Source organism: Canis lupus, chromosome 11, assembly GCF_003254725.2.
Source record: "Canis lupus dingo isolate Sandy chromosome 11, ASM325472v2, whole genome shotgun sequence".
Classification (NCBI taxonomy): Eukaryota; Metazoa; Chordata; class Mammalia; order Carnivora; family Canidae; genus Canis; species Canis lupus.
In genome coordinates, this window is record NC_064253.1 from 53,256,348 (window position 1) to 53,275,249 (window position 18,902).

An 18,902-nucleotide genomic window follows, 5' to 3' on the forward strand; every position below is an offset into this window, starting at 1 on the left:
CTTCTCTGGAGAACTCTAATACAGTATCCATGTAGTGGTCAGAACTTGGTTTAAGGTGTTAGAGCCTGAACGGGCTAATAATCACCCCCATGTCAGGTGATGGTGGTGGTGATAGTGATGGGAGATGTGTTAAAGGAGGACTGATCAAATAAGTAATATATTAACTAATGGAACCCAGGTTTCTCACTGTCAGAGAAGGAAGTTACAAATATGGGAGGAAGGAAAATCAGAATAAACTCTGTGGTGCTGAATTGGAATTAGAAGTCACTATGATCTCATGGTTTTCAATATATATGGATCTAGAAATTCTAAGTTTTAGAAACTTACTGTTAGTTGTGAAAGTGTGTTTACTTACATATAATCCCTAAGTCAGTTCATTCAGGCCTGGGAGCTGTGACATCCCCCAAGCAGTCCATACCTACTACAGAGATCTTAGTTTCTGAATACTGTTTCCTACCAAAAGAAACCAGAACTCCTTGGAGAAATGGGTGATTCCAGGGCTGGGGCAGGGAAACTACATGACAAATTGAAATATCTTGTGCCAGAAAGTAAGGACACGTTCAAAAAAATGATGTGGACATGTAAAAAGAACCCAGAAACCAACTTAACGGGGTTTCCACTGGCCCGATCTGATAAAACTAGAACTTGAAAATAGGTGATAGTAGATTCTAATCTATTGAATAAAATAGGAATCTACAAGTCCAGACTGATATAAATAAATGAATAAATTGGTAGTGCGATGAACAGGAAATTAGTTTCTCAATACCCACTCACAAAATAAGAGTCAGGTACAAAGGGAAATTACAAAGCAAAGAGAGTAATTTTACAGCAGGGAAACCTCTAACTGGTTGAAGTGGTCAAAGTTATCAGTAATCGGACAAAGAGAAATTGTGGGCCACCTAATAGGATACAGTGAGCATCGTATCCGTGATAGCCCTGCCAAAGGCGCACGCATAACCTGAAACTAGTCATTTGGAAACATTAGACAAATCCAGATTGAGGGACATTCTACAGAACAACTGGCCTGTAATCTTTAAAATTTGCAGGAACTGCAAATGAGGAACTGTTCTGGGTTGAAGGAAACTAAAGACCGTTGAGTAAATGCAACCTGTGTTTTCGGACAGGTTCTTTCTGCTGTAAACACTTTACTGGGACAATTGGTGACGTACTTTGTTGAGACTCGAAGGCGACCTGGGTAACAGATGAGGCCACCTGAGTTCTTGCCCTCAAAGATACCTGCCTTTGAATCCACGCTCAAAGGGTCCGGCTTTGGCCCTTCCGCTCTGCTAAGTCGCCTGATCCCCCACAACCCTCAACGCGTAGGCGAGCGCGGCGCCCCCGGGAGGCCAGCGGGGCAGAGGCCTGGGGCCCCCAGGGTTGGCAGAGAGAGTCCCCGCCTCTCCATGCGGCGGGGCGGGGCGAAGAGTGGGCGGGGGAGCGCGGCGGGGGCGGGGCCGCGCCGTGTGCGCACGCGCGGGGCGGGGCGGGGCCGAGGAGGCCACGCCTCTTCCGCCCCGCGGTTCTGCCGCCGCGTGTGGACCGCTAAGGCGCTCCGGGCCGAGTCTATCCGGGTCCTTAGCCTTGGCGGCCGGACCGGGAGATGGCGGCGGAGGTGTTGCCGAGTGCGCGGTGGCTATACTGTGGGCAGCCCGACGAGAGCCAGAGAGCCGTACTGGGTAAAGACCGCGGAGCCGGAGCCGAGTCCCGCACAGCTCCCTCCGCTCCCGTCTGGGTGCTTCTGCAGCCCTCCTGCCCCTGCCGGACCCCTTTCCCGGCTGGGCCAAGACGCCCTCTAGCCTCCGGCACTGCTTGGGACTTGGTCACCCCCCATCTCTCTGTCACCACCTGGATGGGGACATCCCAGGCAGCCTCCTCCTCAGGGCTCTCCCAGTCACCCCGTCACGCACTCACACCTGCCCCGTATCCTTTTCTCCACGGTCTGGGCTAGGCTTCAGCTGTTTAACCCTGGTCATCTCCTTCCGTCGCGGCCCTTCGCCAGCACTGCCCTCACCTCCCGGTCTCCTCTTCCCGACCGGCAGGGACCTCCTTCAGGCCCCCCTTCAGGCCTGGGCTTCCTTACCACTCCCATGCCTTCAGACGCTCTCTCCCAACGAACAGTCCGGTTCCTCCCCACCATACACACTGTGGGTCCTTCTACTCATCTCATTTTTGCGCTGCAATCTTACAGTGCAGTTCTCCAACGGGAAGCTGCAGAATCCAGGCAACGTGCGTTTTACTTTGTACAAGAGCAATGACTCCACAAACCCCAGGAAGAGGAGTCAGCGGATTCTGGTAAGTGCTGCGGGGGCCAGCTGCCTCCACTCTGCAGATTTCTGAAGGTCTTGGAGGCGCTTGGGTGTGGGTGGATGTGGGAGGGAGGGAGAGGAGAAAAGAGATAGCAAATGAGCCTTGGGAGAACCGTGAGTCCCAGCAGGTTGGGGTGTGGGGACAGGCTCCATTCATTCAGTTATGTACTTTTGGTGAAGTGATGACCTTTCATTGATCTATTCATTCAGCAAGCTTTTATTGAGCACCCACCGTGGCTGTGCTGTAAGCTGCACGGGAAATAGCGAAATGGGACTTGGCTCCACCCTGGGGGAGCTCCTACTCTAGAGCAGGGTTGCTCAGTCTTGGCACTATTGACATTTTGATCCAGATAATTCTGTGTTGTGGGCCAGACCTGTGCATTGCGGGATGTTCAGCTTCCCTGGTCTCTAACCACTAGATACCAGTAGCACCTCCTCTTTGTGACACCCAGAATTCCCAGAGGTGTCCCTCACGCCCCCTCACCCCCCCCCAACCAAGGGTGATTTGCTGGGTGAGAACAACTGCTTTCGAAAGGTGAGAACTGGTTTTGAGTTCAGTAACTCACACAAGCCTGCAAGCTCTGAGCCTGGAACGAGTTCATTTGAGCTCAGGAAGTCTCTGCTTGTCAGAAGGCCTTCCTGGGGGAGGACACATAGCAGCTAAGCTCTGAAGACTGGAGGACGGTTTGACAGCTGAGGTTCCCTATTCCAAGTGAAAAGGAGAGCAGGGACAAACATAGGGAAGCAGGAAAGCTTGGCTGTGATTGAGGAGTGAATTAGCTGTCTCCATAGTCCTGCCAGCATATAAGCAGCAGCCATGGGAGAGATGGACAAAGAAGTTCAGGAAGGCTTGGACTTTGGGCCCAGGAGGTTGCTGGCAGAACCATTTTGTTGCATGCCTCTAAGTGCTAGCCCAGGAGCTCTCTCCCAAGTCCTGTGGTATAGCTCCCCTGAGCACTTTTCAGACCAGCTAGAAGCCAGCACTATATGGGGCTTCCCTTTCAAAAGTCCTCTTGCCTTTCTCCCAGAGACACCCAGATTCACTTGGAGAGTGGGGCTGGATCACCTCCCAGAGGCTCTCTAGTTCTGATCCACTGTGGTTTGGATTCTAAAGCTTTTGCAAATGTGGGAAAGGGAGACAATATGCTTGATACCTCTCAACATTGGTTGTGGTGGTGCTTTTTCACTTTACATTTTAGGCAGCTGAAACAGACAGACTTTCCTACGTGGGAAACAATTTCGGGACTGGAGCCCTCAAATGCAACACTTTGTGCAGGTAGGGGTTGGGGAAGGGACAACAAGGGGAGGATAGTGGTGGTGAGCCTGGCACTGTTGTTTTCGGTCTTTATTTTAGGAGTCGGGGGCAAATCTGGAGAGGTTTACCATGTCCTTGGGTTCCCAGATCCAGGGGCCTTCACAACCAACATGCCTAAAAAGAAAAAATAAGTTAACATTTGTTGGATTTCCTAAAATCTCATTCATTTGTAATTTTCTTTAAGATAATTTTTAGGGGTGCTTGGCTGGCTCAGTCATTGGAGCTTGGGACTCTTAGTCTTGAGGCTGTGAGTTTGAGCCCCACTTTGGGAGTAAAGATTACTTTAAAAAGTCTTAAATAATAATTTTTTAACTGCGATATAACTTTACACTAGTTTTAGGTATATAATATAATGATTAGATATTTGTATATGTTGCAAAATGGTCACCACAATAAGCAGTCATCCAGGGGTGCCTGGGTGGCTCAGTTGATTAAGCCTCTGCTTTTGGCTCAGGTCATGATCCCTGCTTCCTGGGATCAAGCCCCATGTTGGGCTCCCTGCTCAGCAAGGAGTCTGCTTCTCCCTCCTCCTGCTCTCACTCTTTCTCTCCCTCTCAAATAAAATCTTAAAAAAAAAAAAAAAAAAAAAGTCATCCACTGCCACACATATTACAATTTTTTTCTTGTAATTAGAACTTTTAAGATTTGCTCTCAGCAACTTTTTTGTTTTAAGAGCACAGAGGGAGAGGGAGAAGCAGGCTCCCTGCTGAAGGACTGTTAAGAACTTTTAAGCAGGAAAAAGGAAGTTGTAAAACAGTACTTTTTGAGGAATCCTTTGTCATTGGTATTATTCCAACTTTGCTCAGGCACTTTGTGGGAATTCTCAACAAGACCTCTGGCCAGATGCAAGTGTATGATGCTGAATTGTTCAACATGCAGCCACTGTTTGCAGGTAGGACCCAGTCACGAAGGCTTGCAAGAACACTGCATGTTTTAGGTTTGCTGGATGAGTTTGGTTTTGATTTGTAAAACACATTTGTTATTTTTAAAAGGGTGCCTTCCTGCAAATATTTATTGATAACTTACTTTGCTCCAGGCACAAGTTAGTGGCTAGGGATGTAGCAGAACAGATACAGGTCCTGTCGCTGCTATGTTTACAGATTTGAGATCAGAAAATAATCAGTTAAAGCCATTTGAGCAGGGTTGCCTGGGTGGATCAGTTAAGCGTCTGCCTTTGGCTCAGGTCATGATCTCAGGGTCCTGCTCAGCAGGGAGTCTGCTTCTCCCTCTTTCTCTGTGCTTGTGGTCTCTCACTCTCAAATCAGTGAATAAAATCTTTAAAAGGTGGGGAGGGAGACTAAAAGGTGGTGAGGGGGACGCCTGGGTGGCTCAGCGTCTGCCTTCTGGGTGGCTCAGGGGCTGCCCTGGAGTAGAGGCTTTAGAGAAGATGGGAGTTACTTAGAGGTTAGACAGCCCTTTTCATGTTGATGAGAAGTCTCTCTATACTTTCTAATTAGGAGGAGATCCATTTTTTCCCCTAATTTAGTGAGAGAGCTTGTACTGCTTCTCTTCTTTGGCATTTTATGATGCTCAGGGCCAGAGTGTGGGATCTTCCAGAATGATAGGTCAGAGGGTCAGACTCAAGGGGCTCCTGTTCTCTAAATCTTAAATACTGAGAACCACAGTGAGGGAGGGTATAGTTGAGGAAGGATTGTTAGGGTCACAGTAGATCTGCCTGATGCCTTCCAAGGCAGTAGTTCTGGCTTTATTCCTGCAGAGCAGTGGTGCCAGTCCTTTCAAGAATCTGAAGGACCAGGGGATCCCTGGGTGGCTCAGCGGTTTAGAGCCTGCCTTTGGCCCAGGGCGCGATCCTGGAGTCCCGGGATCGAGTCCCATGTCGGGCTCCCAGCATGGAGCCTGCTTCTCCCTCTGCCTGTGTCTCTGCCTCTCTCTCTCTCTCTCTATGTCTATCATAAATAAATAAATAAATCTTAAAAAAAAAAGAAAGAATCTGAAGGACTGGACCTACTTTCCAGAAACATACGTAATACGTAAGAATATATATGAAATTTTGCATATAATTGTAAAGGGCTCTGAGTCCCATCTGCGACTCTCCTAGGGGTCCAGAGTCTGTAGGTTAAGGACTCCTTGCTTTGCGAACAAATACATCTACATTTAAATTATCCTCCAGGGCAGCCGGGGTGGCTCAGGGAGTTTAGCTGCTGCCTTCAGCCCAGGGCGTGATCCTGGACCCAGATCGAGTCCCACGGGCTTCCTGCAGGGAACCTGCTTCTCCCTCTGCCTCTGCCTCTGTCTCTGTCTCTGCCTCCCCCTCCCTCTCCCTCTCTCTCTCTGTTTCCCATGAATAAATAAATAAAATCTTTAAAATAAATAAATAATCCTCCAAGTGCTCTTCTGACTTCCAAGGAGGCAAAGGAAATTGTTCTCAAATTTTTGTTTTTACAGGTAAAAAATGTGTAAATACTAGTTTATTCTAGCCAACATATATATACACGTACACACACATGCAGCATTTATTGAGTCCTTAACTATTTGTCAGGCACTGTTCTAAGTACTTTTAATGCACGAGGATTGTCATAATTCATGTGACAACCCTCTGGTGGTTCTATCGATGACGAAACTGGTACAGAGTTTGACAGGGACATAATGTTGATGTGTGTGTGTGTGTGTGTATATATATATATATACACACACCTTTATATATAATTATAATGTGTATATATAAAAATATAAATTTCCTTTATCCGTCTTTATCTATCTATATGACCTGGGATTGAAACTCAGACAAGGCCACTCTAGAGCTTATACTCCTACCCTCTAGATTATACTGCCCTTATATGAATACTTTATGGGAGATAAGAGAGCTTCATGTAAGTAACACATACCTTACATTTATGCTTGCTTATCTTTTATAAGGCGGGCAAAACTATTTACTGCAAAGAGCCGAGGACTTGGTTTCTAATCCCATCTCGGCCACTGCCTGGTGAACTGACTTAGGACAAATCATTTCGTTGGGAGGCTTTTTCCTTATTTGTAAAATGAAGAGGTTGGACCAGATGACCCCTTCATTTGACTCCTTAATTTCTTCTCCATATCCTCCAACTGTATACTAAAGCGACAGACTAAATATTCATAGGATCCATCATGTTAAACTCTGGGAAGTCCTACAGTAAAGAAATCTGTCTGTCTTAGATTAACAGTGAATAAATATTAAATGCTATTATAATCTGGGCCTTTCAGCTTCCTTTTTTCCTATTTTTGTTTTGTGTCTTGATAGATGAATCACTTGAGAGCGACTTGACACAAGAGAGTCAGGCCAAAACTTTTAGAGAAAAGGTAAGAATGACAGAAGTGAGACATGGGACCTGCCTCACGTTCCTTCTGTGCCTTGTGCTTCTCCATCAGGAAAATGAGCTGACTGAGCACAGGGCTGCTCCCAGCTCATTCTGTCTGTGGTTCTCCAGTCAGCCTGCCTGTGGAGGCTTCTCAGCTTCACAGAGCGCCGTCCTCCCGCCTGGGGCAGCTATACTCAGCTCCATCCCAGTGTTTGGAACTGATTCTCTGGGCTGACATAGGTGTAGTGTAACACTTGTTTTTGGATTGAATGCAAGTTTCAGAAAATTCTGGCTGTAGCCTGGAAGCTTTCACATTAAAACAGAGTAAACTTCAGGATTTTCAGCGTAGGTGGTTCCTATAAAGCTAATCTCACTCCAGGATTGCAAATTGATTGAGTCTTCAGTGCTGCCTGGAGCACTGTATTGAGAAGGTGTGAGGCTGTCTTCAGGCTCAGTGGGAAAGAGTGAGTGATTAGCAACATCTGCTATGGGTGTAAGGCTGGAAAATGGTAAGTTATGTGCCAGATTTACCAATCCTCATTCTGATCCAGGCTTTTCACTGTACAAATGGAGACACTGTTGATTTGTAAAGAGCCCATGACAGTTTCCAAAGCAAGTACTTCAGGGATCCCTGGGTGGCGTAGCGGTTTGGTGCCTGCCTTTGGCCCAGGGCGCGATCCTGGAGATCCGGGATCGAGTCCCACGTCGGGCTCCCGGTGCATGGAGCCTGCTTCTCCCTCTGCCTGTGTCTCTGCCTCTCTCTCTCACTGTGTGCCTATCATAAATAAATAAAAATTAAAAAAAAAAATTAGCCAAAGCAGGTACTTCAGATCTGCTAATACACCAGCCTGTGAGATAGAGAGGTATGATTTAGCCTGATTTATAGGTGAGGTAATCCTGGCCTAGAAAGGCTGAGTTTCCGCATGGTCACACAGCTAGGAGTAGTAGTGCCCAGACTGTCCCTACACAAACCAAATTTGTCTATGCACAGATGGATTCTTGCATTGAAGCCTTTGGAACCACCAAACAGAAGCGGGCTTTGAACTCCAGAAGAATGAACACAGTTGGCAGTGAATCTCTGAACTGTGCAGTAGCTAAAGCTGCAGAGAATATTATTGATGCGAAGGGTGTAACTGGTAAGCAGCTGGGACTTGGAGTAAGAGTCTGCTCATTGAGACAGCTTCCTTGTCTCTTGAGATCTCTTACCTGCTCCACAGATGGAAATAAGGGTGTGTTAGGGCTGGGTTCCTTCCTCACTCTCACTGAGCACCTTCTTGGGAACAGACTTTGGAAATAGTAAGAAACATCTGCCCTCAGGGAGCTCACAGTCAAGCGGAGGAGACGGGCATGGGAACGGGTATGTTTACACTGTGTCCTGAGTGCCAGGGTGCGAAGGGAGAAAGCCTCAGTGTCTGGGAATCACAGGAAAGTTTTGGACAAAAAGACTGATACGATGAAGTGAGCCTTTACAGATAGTGCTTCACTCTGGGATCAGTGGACCTTTTTCTGTTCCTAAATTCATCAGTAGCTTGAGTGTTTAATTGTATTGTTTAAAAGTGTATTTGTTCAAAAGCATTATGAGAACATAAGAGAAAGTTTACATAAGAGCAGCCTTTCTATTAAAATGAGGTTTTAGGGGATGCCTGAGTAGCTCAGTGGTTGAGCACCTGCCTTTGGCTCAGGGCGTGATCCTGGGGTCCCAGGATCAAGTCCCACATCGGGCTCCTTGCGTGGAGCCTGCTTCTCCCTCTACCTGTATCTCTGCCTCTCTTTCTCTCTGTGTCTCTCATGAATAAATAAGATCTTTTAAAAAAAAGGGGGGGATTTTAGGGGTGTTTGAGTGGCTTGTTGGTTAAGCGTCTGTCTATCTCAGGTCTTGGTCTCAGGGTCGTGAGTTCAAGCCCCACATTGGGCTCCTTGCTGGGCATGGAGCCTACCTAAGAAAAAATAAATAAGATGGGATTTTAGTAATTTTTAGAAAAATCTTTCCAAACCCTATGATTATATAAATATTTTCTTATGTTTTCTCTCCGTATTTTTACAATTTTACTTTTTACATATAAATTTTAATGAAGATACTTTTTTGCCATATGGTAAAGACCTTATATTTTCCAAAGGATTAGCCAGCTGCCCCAACTCCATCCTTTTCTTTGTAGAAGATGATTTAAAAAGCTATCCTTCTCACTTTAGCACATTCTGTGTTCTGTCCAACTGTCCATTCTGTTCCTGCGGGAACACCAGGCTCTTTTGATTGCAGTACCCTCATCTTCCTGCTTCTATTTCTGATGCGGCAAATTCCTCCTCTTCTCCTTCCCTCCTTATTTTTCACAAACGTTGGTTAGAATAGCATGCCTTTTCCCCCAGGTGATCTTAAGAATTATTTCATCAAATTCCCTCAATTGAGATGAATATGGAGAGAATCAACATCTTTACAATATTATGGGTTTTTTTTATCCTGGAATATAGAAATATGTTTCTCTGTTTATTTGAAAGTGTAAGTAAATTTTTGAATATTTTTGTTTAGTTTAATTCTCAGCTGTCAAAGGACATTTAAAAGGAAAAGAAAAAGAAGTGCCTGGGTGGCTCAGTTGGTTAAGCACCCAACTCATTATTTTGGCTCAGGTCATGCATGATCTTAGGGGGTCATGAGTTTAAGCCCTGAGTGGGGCTCCACACTCAGTGGGGAGTCAGCTTGGGGTTCTCTCCCTCTGCTCCTCTCCCCACTGGCACTCAGTCTCTCTCTCAAATAAATAAAATAAATTGGTTTTTAAAATCCTAATTAAAAAAAGATAAATAATTCATTCATTCCCTATCATTTTACCAGACCAACTATTAGAATGTTCCTGTATTCCTCTTTGTCCTTGTCTATATAAGTTCTTAATCTTACATGGTTATTCTTGTAGTTCACAGTTTTATATTCTGATTTTTTTTTACAAACTATTTCCTTTTTAAAGATTTTATTTATTTATTCATGAGAGACACACAGAGAGAGGCAGAGACACAGGCAGAGAGAAAAGCAGGCTTCACGCAGGGAGCCTGATGTGGGACTCGATCCCAGATCCCGGGATCATGCCCTGAGCCAAAGGCAGATGCTCAACCGCTGAGCCACCCGGGTGTCCCTATATTCTGATTTTTACTCGTAATATATGGGGAAGTTTTCCAGAAGTGAAGCCATTAAAAGCTCTCTTCCTGACTTTTGGCTTCTCTTGCACTGTAAATATTTATTAGCACACCTGTCCTCTGAACTGTTGTGCGAGTTACTTGAGAGGGCCCTCACTGTGTGAGCCTTCTCCAGTGCCTGGTTAGGTTTGTGTTATGAGTGGACATCAGCCCAGACCCAGCAGCCAGCCTGATGGAGAGTTCAGGCCACATTGGCAGAAGCATTCAGATTAGGATTTTTTGGACCAATTACAACCTTGAGCGCACAAGTTTCAGAGTATTGGGGAACCTGAAGCCACACAGGATGATACTAACACTGTCTCTTCCTTTATCAAAAAGCTCTGGTCAACGATGCCATCCATGATGATCTGCAGGATGACTCCCTCTACCTTCCTCCCTGCCACGCTGATGCAGCCAAGCCTGAAGACGTATATAAATTTGAAGACCGTATCCTTGTTGCAGTAGAAACACTGCCTTACTTCCCAAGTTGGGATGTGCATACATGAGTGGACAGACAGGCTTTCTGAGGCTGTTGGTGGTCCCATGATGCTCAGAGAAGCTACATCCAGATCTTCGCCCTTGCCCTGGCCCTTTTGCTGGGAAGTTACCTGGGCTTCCTTACTGGCTGAGGGTCAAGCCCATTCCTCAGCAAAGTGCCAAATACCCTCAAGTTCAGCCCTATGGAGGTCACTTGCTATGAGTAGTCAAAATAAGATTTTTAAGTCAGCCCTAAGTCTGGAGCAGACTGATCTGTAAAAGGTGGAGCATAGAATTTCCCTACTCATGGGTCTGGTCAGAGGGAGAATGCCTGCAGTGGCTTTGTGATGAGCCATGGAAGCAGAAAAGGCCTGGCAGGGAATGGGCTCTGGGCTGGGAGTCTGGAAAACCGTGTCCCTGCGCTCAGCCCCAGTGTACTATTGGCCTCAACTTTCCCATCTCGAATATGGAGCCGCTCTGAGATGAGATAGCTGGTTAGATGTTTTTCTTTGGATCAGATTATATTCTTGACCTGTTTAACTAGTTCTGTCCACTGCGGAGTATGAAGCTCTTCAGAGCCCATCTGAAGCTTTCAGGAATGTCTCATCAGAGGAAATACTGAAGATGATTGAAGAGAACAGGTATCCTCCCCTCTTGGGTGGATGGAGCATCTGGGGCTGTGATGGCAGAGCTCAACAGTAGTCAGACATGAAGGAGACCTTTAGGGGTGTCAGTCGGTGAGGGCATATGTCTTTTCAGGATCTGAACATGAACGAGCCAGTGTTCTCTTGAAAATATTTGGGCTTTCCAGCCTCTTGTCCCAAGGCTGTGGGTGGCATTCAAGGGAGAACGAGGTGGCCTCTGAGTGCTTGGAGCCCGTGGCTGAGCAGAGGGTGGTGAGGCCTTAAGGTTGGGCTTTGAACCGGAGCAGGCCTGTGTCCCCAGGGCTATGCTGATTGTGATCATCACCAGTGGGGCCCAGGCGCTAGCCCGCGAGTTGGTGCCAGTGCAAGTGATGGTTGATGCCGAGTGAGCTTTTATACGTGAAGTTAAATTTATGAGCGGTTTAGGCGATAAAGCATCCGACTCTTGATTTCGGCTCAGGTCATGATCTCAGAGTAGTGAGATCAAGCCCCAAGTTGGACTCCACACTCAGCAAGGGTTCTTCTCTTGTCTTATCTGTATCTGTCTCTCTCTCTCTGCTCTTCCATTCACGTGTGCTCTTTAAATCTTTTTTTAAAAAAGTTAAGTTTAGGGGATCCCTGGGTGGCTCAGTTGTTTAGCGCCTGCCTTCGGCCCAGGGCATGATCCTGGAGTCCTGGGATCGAGTCCCACATCGGGCTTCCTGCATGGAGCCTGCTTCTCGTTCTGCCTGTGTCTCTGCCTCTGTCTCTCTGTGTGTCTAATGAATAAATAAAATCTTTAAAAAAATTAAAAAGTTAAGTTTATATATTTAAATACTATATATTTTAAATAACTCAGATGATCTCCCCTGTACCTTTTGACCCTTAAACAGCTTCTCTTTGTTTTTTTTGTTTGTTTTAAGCAGCTTCTCTTTGATGATGACAGTGGAATTTTCTTGCTTTTGAGTTTTTTCTTTTAATAATTTCATCTTGAGAAAATAAAAAATTGAAAACCCTAGGTTGGTTCCCTGATTTTTGAAGGTGCTTTTGTTGTTCCAAAGATACATTTCCAGAAAAACTTATTACTGGTTCTTGGTTGTCGTAATGTAATCATGGCTCAGCAGCAGGTGAGGAATGAGCTCTGGGCCGAGAGTCTGGAGAACTGAGTTCCTGAGCTCTGCCTGAGGTACTGTGTGATCTTCCCTTCATTGAGGCTCAGTTTTCCTATCTGTAAAATGAGCCTGCTGCAAGATGATCTTGAAGAGCCTTTTTATTTCTGTGAGTCTGGGCCTCATGGTAGTAGAACAGTTCATAAAAGAATAACTGACATTGATGGAGCTTTTGTATGTGCCAGGTACTGTTTTAAATGCTTTAAATGAGACTTGCGTTACCTCATTTAATGCACAAAAAACCTCTAGAGGGAGGCCACTATCTTTGTCCTTAATTTTTAGGTGAAGATGTTGTACGGAGATGTACAGACACACTGAAACTTGCCCAGGCTACTAATTGGTAGAGAGGGGATTCAAACCCAGGCAATCTAACTGAAGGGCCTGTGCTCCAGACCACACATCAGGACGGGGCAGACAATGGCCTGTGTGCCAAGGTCAGGCTGCTGTCTATGAGTAAAGTCTTATTGGAACACAGCTATGGCGGTTCATTTGTTATTAATGGCTGTTTTTGCACTACACTGGCAGCTTTGAGTAGATTTAACAGAGATCCAATGGCCCACAGAGCCTAAAATATTTATTGTCTAGCCCTTTCCTGCCTTAGCACTAAACCATGCTCACTGTGTAATAAGGAGGATATTAGGATGGCTCTTCAACGGTTGAATGTGATCAGCTGTGGAGGATGCCCGCTGTTTTCATCATGAGCGTCAGTGGTTCCTGACAGGGTTGGTCTTACATATTCCTCCCTTGTCCCCCTTGTTTTAGCCACTGCTCCTTTGTCATAGAAGCATTGAAGTCTTTGCCATCAGATGAGAAGAGCCGAGACCGCCAGGCCCGATGCATATGGTTTCTGGACACGCTCATCAAATTTCGAGCACAGAAAGTGATTAAGCGGAAAAGTAAGTCCATGATAGACATTTTATTCTAGTCCTTTCCAGCCTGTTATTTGTTCAACCAGCTCTCGTGAGAGAAGAAAATGCGTGTGCTTGTCCAGATCTTTATCTCTGACTGTGTAACAGTGAGGTTCCTGTAGCTGCCAACACGGGTTGGAGGATTGGCCCAGCTCTTTACTCCTCTGAAAATGGGGACGGGCTTGGTGGTCCGATTGTTCAGAGCTAATATTCACTACTTCTCTTCTGCATTGGGCGAAGTATAGACTTCAGTCAAATCGAATGAAAATTTCAAGGGATGGTTGGACCAAACATCAGTCCCATGGGGAGAAAAATCGGCTTGGCTCACATGAAGGCTTGTGGCAGGTTTTTGTTGTGTCAGCTTATTCTTTCTGTGAAAGAAGAGAGTCCATTCCCCCTGGTAACCTGTGTCCTCTATAGTGAGGGCCACAGGTGAGAGCCTCCCACTCCTGTCTACCTGGAGCTAGAAACCCGCCTGTGGTTTTAGGCACAAGCTGGTGCCATCTTGTTGTTGCTAGAGCTCCCAAGAGTCTGTATGTTTTCAGTATTTACTTGGTTTATTTTCGCATTTCAGTCTCCTTTCCTTTCCCTCTCCCTGGGCTTTCACCACAAGCTGTATTGTATCTTATGAATCCTGTGTCTTTAGGCCTTAGTGGAGTCTGTTTTTCCTCCTGGTTACCACCCCATCACAAACATCTCTTGGGTGCATGGGGTCTGCAAGCCGGAGCACAGCTGAGCTCGTTTTCACTGGGAAGTGGCTGTTCTGTGTCGTGGGCCCCTGCTCCTCTTACCACATGGTTCTCTTCATCGCAGTGGCTCAGCTGTTGGCCTCTTTTCCCAGCTCAGGGGGGAGGTGTGTTCCCAGGGTTTGGAAACAAAACGATCCATCTCACCTTTGTGTCGCAGGTGCCCTGGGACCCGGAATCCCCCATGTCATCAACACCAAATTGCTGAAGCACTTCACCTGCTTGACCTACAACAACGGCAGGTCAGGGATCGACTTCGGGGTGTCGGCCTATAAAGGAGAAAGCAGGCGGGGGCAGGTGGCGAGGGTGGGACGAGAGCATGAACTGGCTTCCATGTCCACAGACACTGCTGACGGGGGCACTCACTGCCGCCTGCAGGGGCCTGGGGTCAAGTCAACTGAGGAAGCCCTATATATTATCTGCTCTGTCCCCCCTGGAGAGGTTCACTCTAGAGGTTTTAGGGAGTTCCTGCAACGGAGACTTATTTCAAGGAACCTTCCTAATATTCCATAGAATCAGTGTTCTATGGGAAGGCAGTGTCACAAAACAAGGCAGCCCAGTGTGATGAATTTGGAAAAGGAACCCTAAGCAGCACACCTGGCTTTCTTTCCTGCCATCCACTTGGAATGTGCTTGGAAAAATCTGAGCATACTTGGAGAAATCAGCAGCAGCTGTGTTTGGGATAACTTTTCCTGGCACCCCTGCTGAGCAGCAGGGTCAAGCTCAGAGGGTCCTTGTCACTGCAAAGCTCTGACTGTGCCTGGAAAGTATAGGTGTGGCTTTCTCTGTCCCACTCTAATAGAACACTGGGGTTGGCTCACTGCTCCACAGTGTGCCAAGTTGTGGGCACCTCGACAGGACCAGGAATGTTGCTCAACTTTCTCTTCTTCCCCCCCAAGATGGGAAGACATTGAGTGTGCATGAAAACAGGTTTGTATGTTTTTATTTTACTTTTGGAATAATCATTTTAGAATTTAATGCTATCTCTCCTTCACTGCCACTGCTTTTGTAGCCTACGGAACTTAATTTCGGATTCTATGAAGGCGAAGATCACTGCATATGTAATCATACTTGCCTTGCACATAAGCGACTTCCAGATTGACCTGACAATGTTACAGAGGGACTTGAAGCTTAGTGAGAGAAGGTGAGCACAACAGAATAGCAAGCTCCCTGCAGGGTGCTTCATGTCTTTCTAGTACTCTTGGAAAGCAGGACATACCATCGAGGGAATTGGGGATGTTTAGAATGGGCAGGACTTGGGACCAGGGGACAGTTGTCAGTGTGTGACTACATGGATGAGCAACCAGACATTATGGAATGCCTTGTCTGTGCTAGGCACAGTAATTAGTCTGTGATGATCTCAGCTATTTCCCTAAAAAACAATGGGAGAACCTTCAGTTCAAAGAAATCTGTGACTTTTCCAGGGTCACACAGCCAAGAAGGGGAATAGTTGGGCTTCAGGCCTGAGCCTTCTCATACATGGCATTCTGTCTCTGGATAACCAAGCAGTCTCTGAATCACTGTCCCTGGGGCGAGAGGGTCTGTATAGTCCTGAGGGGTGGAAGTTGTAAGAGAACCCAATTTCAGCTTAGCAGAAAGAACTTTCTCTGAGTCTGATACAAGGGGCTGGCAGGTCAGGTGTTCGAAGCAGGGTGGGGCTGCTGTTTGTCAGGGATGTCACATGTGGGCTTCTGTGACCCAGGAGCCCTGCTGAGCAGCAGGGACAGACTTGGAGGTTCCTGGGAGAATTTGGCAGAGTTGTGGTCTTAGGCTCTTTCCAGCCTTGCTAGCAGGGATTCAGATAAGTAGGGGGCAGAACTTCCAGGATCGTGAACTGTGGGATATGTCACTGACTTAGGGGCTGCTGCTGGTGTGCCAAGAGAGCCTGTGAAAATACCTTTGTCTGGACTGCTCCAGCAGTCCCTGGAGGGATTATCCTGAAGGCTGTCCACAAAAGGCATTGAGGTTGAAAATAAAAGAGAGGGCAGCCCCCGGTGGCTCAGCGGTTTAGTGCCTGCCTTCGCCCAGGGAGTGATTCTGGAGTCCCAGGATTGAGTCCCTGCAGGGAGCCGGCTTCTCCCTCTGCCTGTGTCTCTGCCTCTCTCTCTCTGTCTCTCATGAATAAATAAATAAAATAGTAAAAAAAAAAAAAAAAAGAAAAAAGAAAAGAAAAAAACAAGATATTTGGAGCCTGTAAAAGTTCTACCAAAATTCTAGCCAAGTGCTCAGTCCTGGTTATCAGAAGTAAACAAAGTCATTAGTAGTGTCTGGATAACCTGGTTTTCCATCACTTCTGTGGATATTTTGTAATGGCCACACATTAAACTGAAATTGTCTTTCTGATGGCTCTAGATCCTGTCTGCTTCTCTGCTTTGCTCCTGGCCGCCACGTTGAGGATTCTGTCTTTGTGGCCAAGAATGTGAATGTGCTGCTCCCACCTGGCTAGCCTTCCTAAGCAGACCTACTGAGGTCATTCTCCCCCATTTTTTCTATGTTTTTGTTCCTTAGGATGATTGAGATAGCGAAAGCCATGAGGCTGAAGATCTCTAAAAGAAAGGTGTCTCTGGCAGCTGGCAGGGAAGAGGATCACAAACTGGGCACCCTGTCCATCCCGCTGCCTCCAGCCCAGACCTCAAAACACCAGTCAAAGCGGAGGAAAATCACCTAGAGGTGTGCTTCCCAGATAAGAGCATTTTGGTCACCTACAGCCACTTCTGTTCATTTCCATTTTTATTTTTATAATAAGAAGGAAAAAGAAGCCTCGCTTTGGCGTGGGTATGAAGCCAGAAGCCAGCATCTCGGGTTGTGCTTGTCTTCAGTGGAAACATAAAGTGATGACCATGTTGGCCTTGACCTCTCTCCTTTGGTGTTGCTGTGATTATGACTGGCAGCTGGTTCCCGTGGGAGGGTGGGGCCTGGGAAGAGTCAGAGTCAGCAGATCTTACAGGCTGAACCCTAGGCCAGATGTAGTGGATAAATGTTAATAAAGATAAATGTGAAGTGCCATGCTTAGACTGGAAGGGCTGGGGAGTCCATAGAGAGGAGGGTACAGCCCAGCTGGGCTAGAAGAGGAGGCCTCAGGCTTGGTCAGTAACTAACTGTGAGTCACCTGTGTCTTGGGGTTGCCAAAGGAGGCCAGTTAGTTTGTGGTCGCCGTCACAGAGTAGAGCCAAATGAGAGGTGGTTAGCCACACCAGTTGCTCTGCTTGGCTCAGTCCACACAGGGCAGGGGTCAGCTCTAAAAGCACATTTTTGAGAGCGATGAATCAGAGTGAAGTATAGAAAACAAATTGTTGTAGATCTCTTTAAAAGGGGATTTAAGGAGCGCCTGGGTGGCTCAGTTGGCTAAGTGGTTAAGCATTTGCCGTTGGCTCAGGTCATGATCCCAAGGTCCTGGGCTCAAGCTCCAAGTCTCCGGTCATGATCCCAGGGTCCTGGGCTCAAGCTCCAAGTCTCAGCTCAGCAGGGGAATCTGCTTCTTCCTCTCTCAGGTCTTCCTCCCCGCCCCATCCCCCACTCATGTACACACACACTCTCAAATAAATACTAAAGAAAAAAATAAAAGGGGATATAATACATGGATGGAATGTTACAGAATTGTGAAAGGGCTGCAAGAGTGGGAATCAGGAGGTGGCCCCTGGAACTACTGAGTTCAGGAACACAGCTGCGGGTGCTCCCTCAGGTCAGGTGTGGAGAAACCACTCCTGCCTGACTGCTCCCTGGACATGAGGCCTGTGATGCCCCGCAATGCTGATGTCAGCTACCCATCCTCTCAGTACCCACATTTCCGCTCCTTTGCTTATCAGCACAAATAGCCAAAAGATAAAGAAGCTGGCTTTCTTCTATCTTCCTTCTATGAGCATTTGACCCTTGACCCAGGGTGGGGGGACCAACGCCTCACTCGGTCAGAAATCCGCATGTAATTTTTTACTCTCCCTAAACTTTCCTAATACTTAACTATAAGCCTTACTGGTAAGCACTCAGAGCATACTTTGTATGTTACACATATTACTGTGTTCTTACAATAAAGTAGGATAGGAAAAAGAAAATAGGAAAACACAGTATTTATTGAAAAAAAAAAACCTCATGTTACGTGGACCCATGCAGTTGAAACCCACGTTGTTCAAGAGTCAAGTGTAATTACATAACTTTCTACTAGGCACATGTATTACTTTATGATCCATAGGGATGAATGAGTTCTTTAAGAAGAAGAGAGAAGCTACTGGAGAGCACTTTTGAGCTTCAGAGGTTGAAAGCAAGATGGTGACTCAACTATGGTTTATCTTGCAAATGCCAAACTGGTAGTGTTTTCATAACAAAGAGTGGTCTTGGATGCATTTGTGTGAGTATATTTATAGACATGAAAACTTGGGGGGAAGGAAATAGATTGTTTTGTTCCCCCCTTGACTTTTGAAATTATCCTTACCACTTGATTTATAAGTGAGCCCGTGGAGTATTCTTATTTCTTCCTTTCTTGGGCACTGCATTAGACCTAAAAATGTTAACTGGCTTAGGATGTGGATTTTGCTAAAATGATTCCTCTTGAACACTTCACTGCACTCTCTTGAATGCCTAAAAAATGGGGTTTTGCCCCTGCTCTCTGGTAGCCCTGATAACTGGTCCGAAGCCAGCCCTGCATCACTGGGATCAAAGGTCCCCTCGGCAACATGTAAGAAAGGGGTCCGGGTCAGGCACCTATGTTGGGCACTGTCTGGTTTATGTAGACGCCAATCTGGCATCACCTTATCCTGTGGACGTAACATTAGTCTGCAGAAAAAGAGATCAGAGCTGGGTAGAGTCTCTTTAAATATTAATACTAGTGATGCCTTTTGCCACACATCTCTGAAGAGCTCTGAGCATTTCAGACATTACCTCATCATTAATTTTCAGTGTTCTTGGGTGA

General features: G+C 46.5%; 1 protein-coding gene across 1 annotated transcript; it reads left to right on the top strand.

Annotated features, from left to right (window-relative positions):
• Positions 1 to 1,441: 1,441 nt before the first annotated feature.
• On the top strand, positions 1,442 to 16,852 carry POLR1E (RNA polymerase I subunit E). Its single transcript, XM_025432996.3, has 12 exons — positions 1,442 to 1,676; positions 2,189 to 2,292; positions 3,506 to 3,582; positions 4,428 to 4,513; positions 6,860 to 6,918; positions 7,909 to 8,053; positions 10,416 to 10,523; positions 11,098 to 11,194; positions 13,108 to 13,241; positions 14,160 to 14,241; positions 15,012 to 15,143; positions 16,508 to 16,852. Exons 1-12 carry the CDS (start codon positions 1,601 to 1,603, stop codon positions 16,665 to 16,667), a joined length of 1,260 nt encoding a protein of 419 aa, XP_025288781.1. The 5' UTR covers positions 1,442 to 1,600; the 3' UTR covers positions 16,668 to 16,852.
• The last annotated feature ends 2,050 nt before the right edge of the window (positions 16,853 to 18,902 follow it).

Coding starts and splice junctions, on each gene's coding strand:
- POLR1E (XM_025432996.3), top strand. CDS start 1,601: ATGGCGGCGGAGGTGTTGCCGAGTGCGCGGTGGCTATACTGTGGGCAG. Junction 6,919..7,908: donor CCAAAACTTTTAGAGAAAAG/GTAAGAATGACA, acceptor GTCTATGCACAG/ATGGATTCTTGCATTGAAGC. Junction 11,195..13,107: donor AAGATGATTGAAGAGAACAG/GTATCCTCCCCT, acceptor CCCTTGTTTTAG/CCACTGCTCCTTTGTCATAG.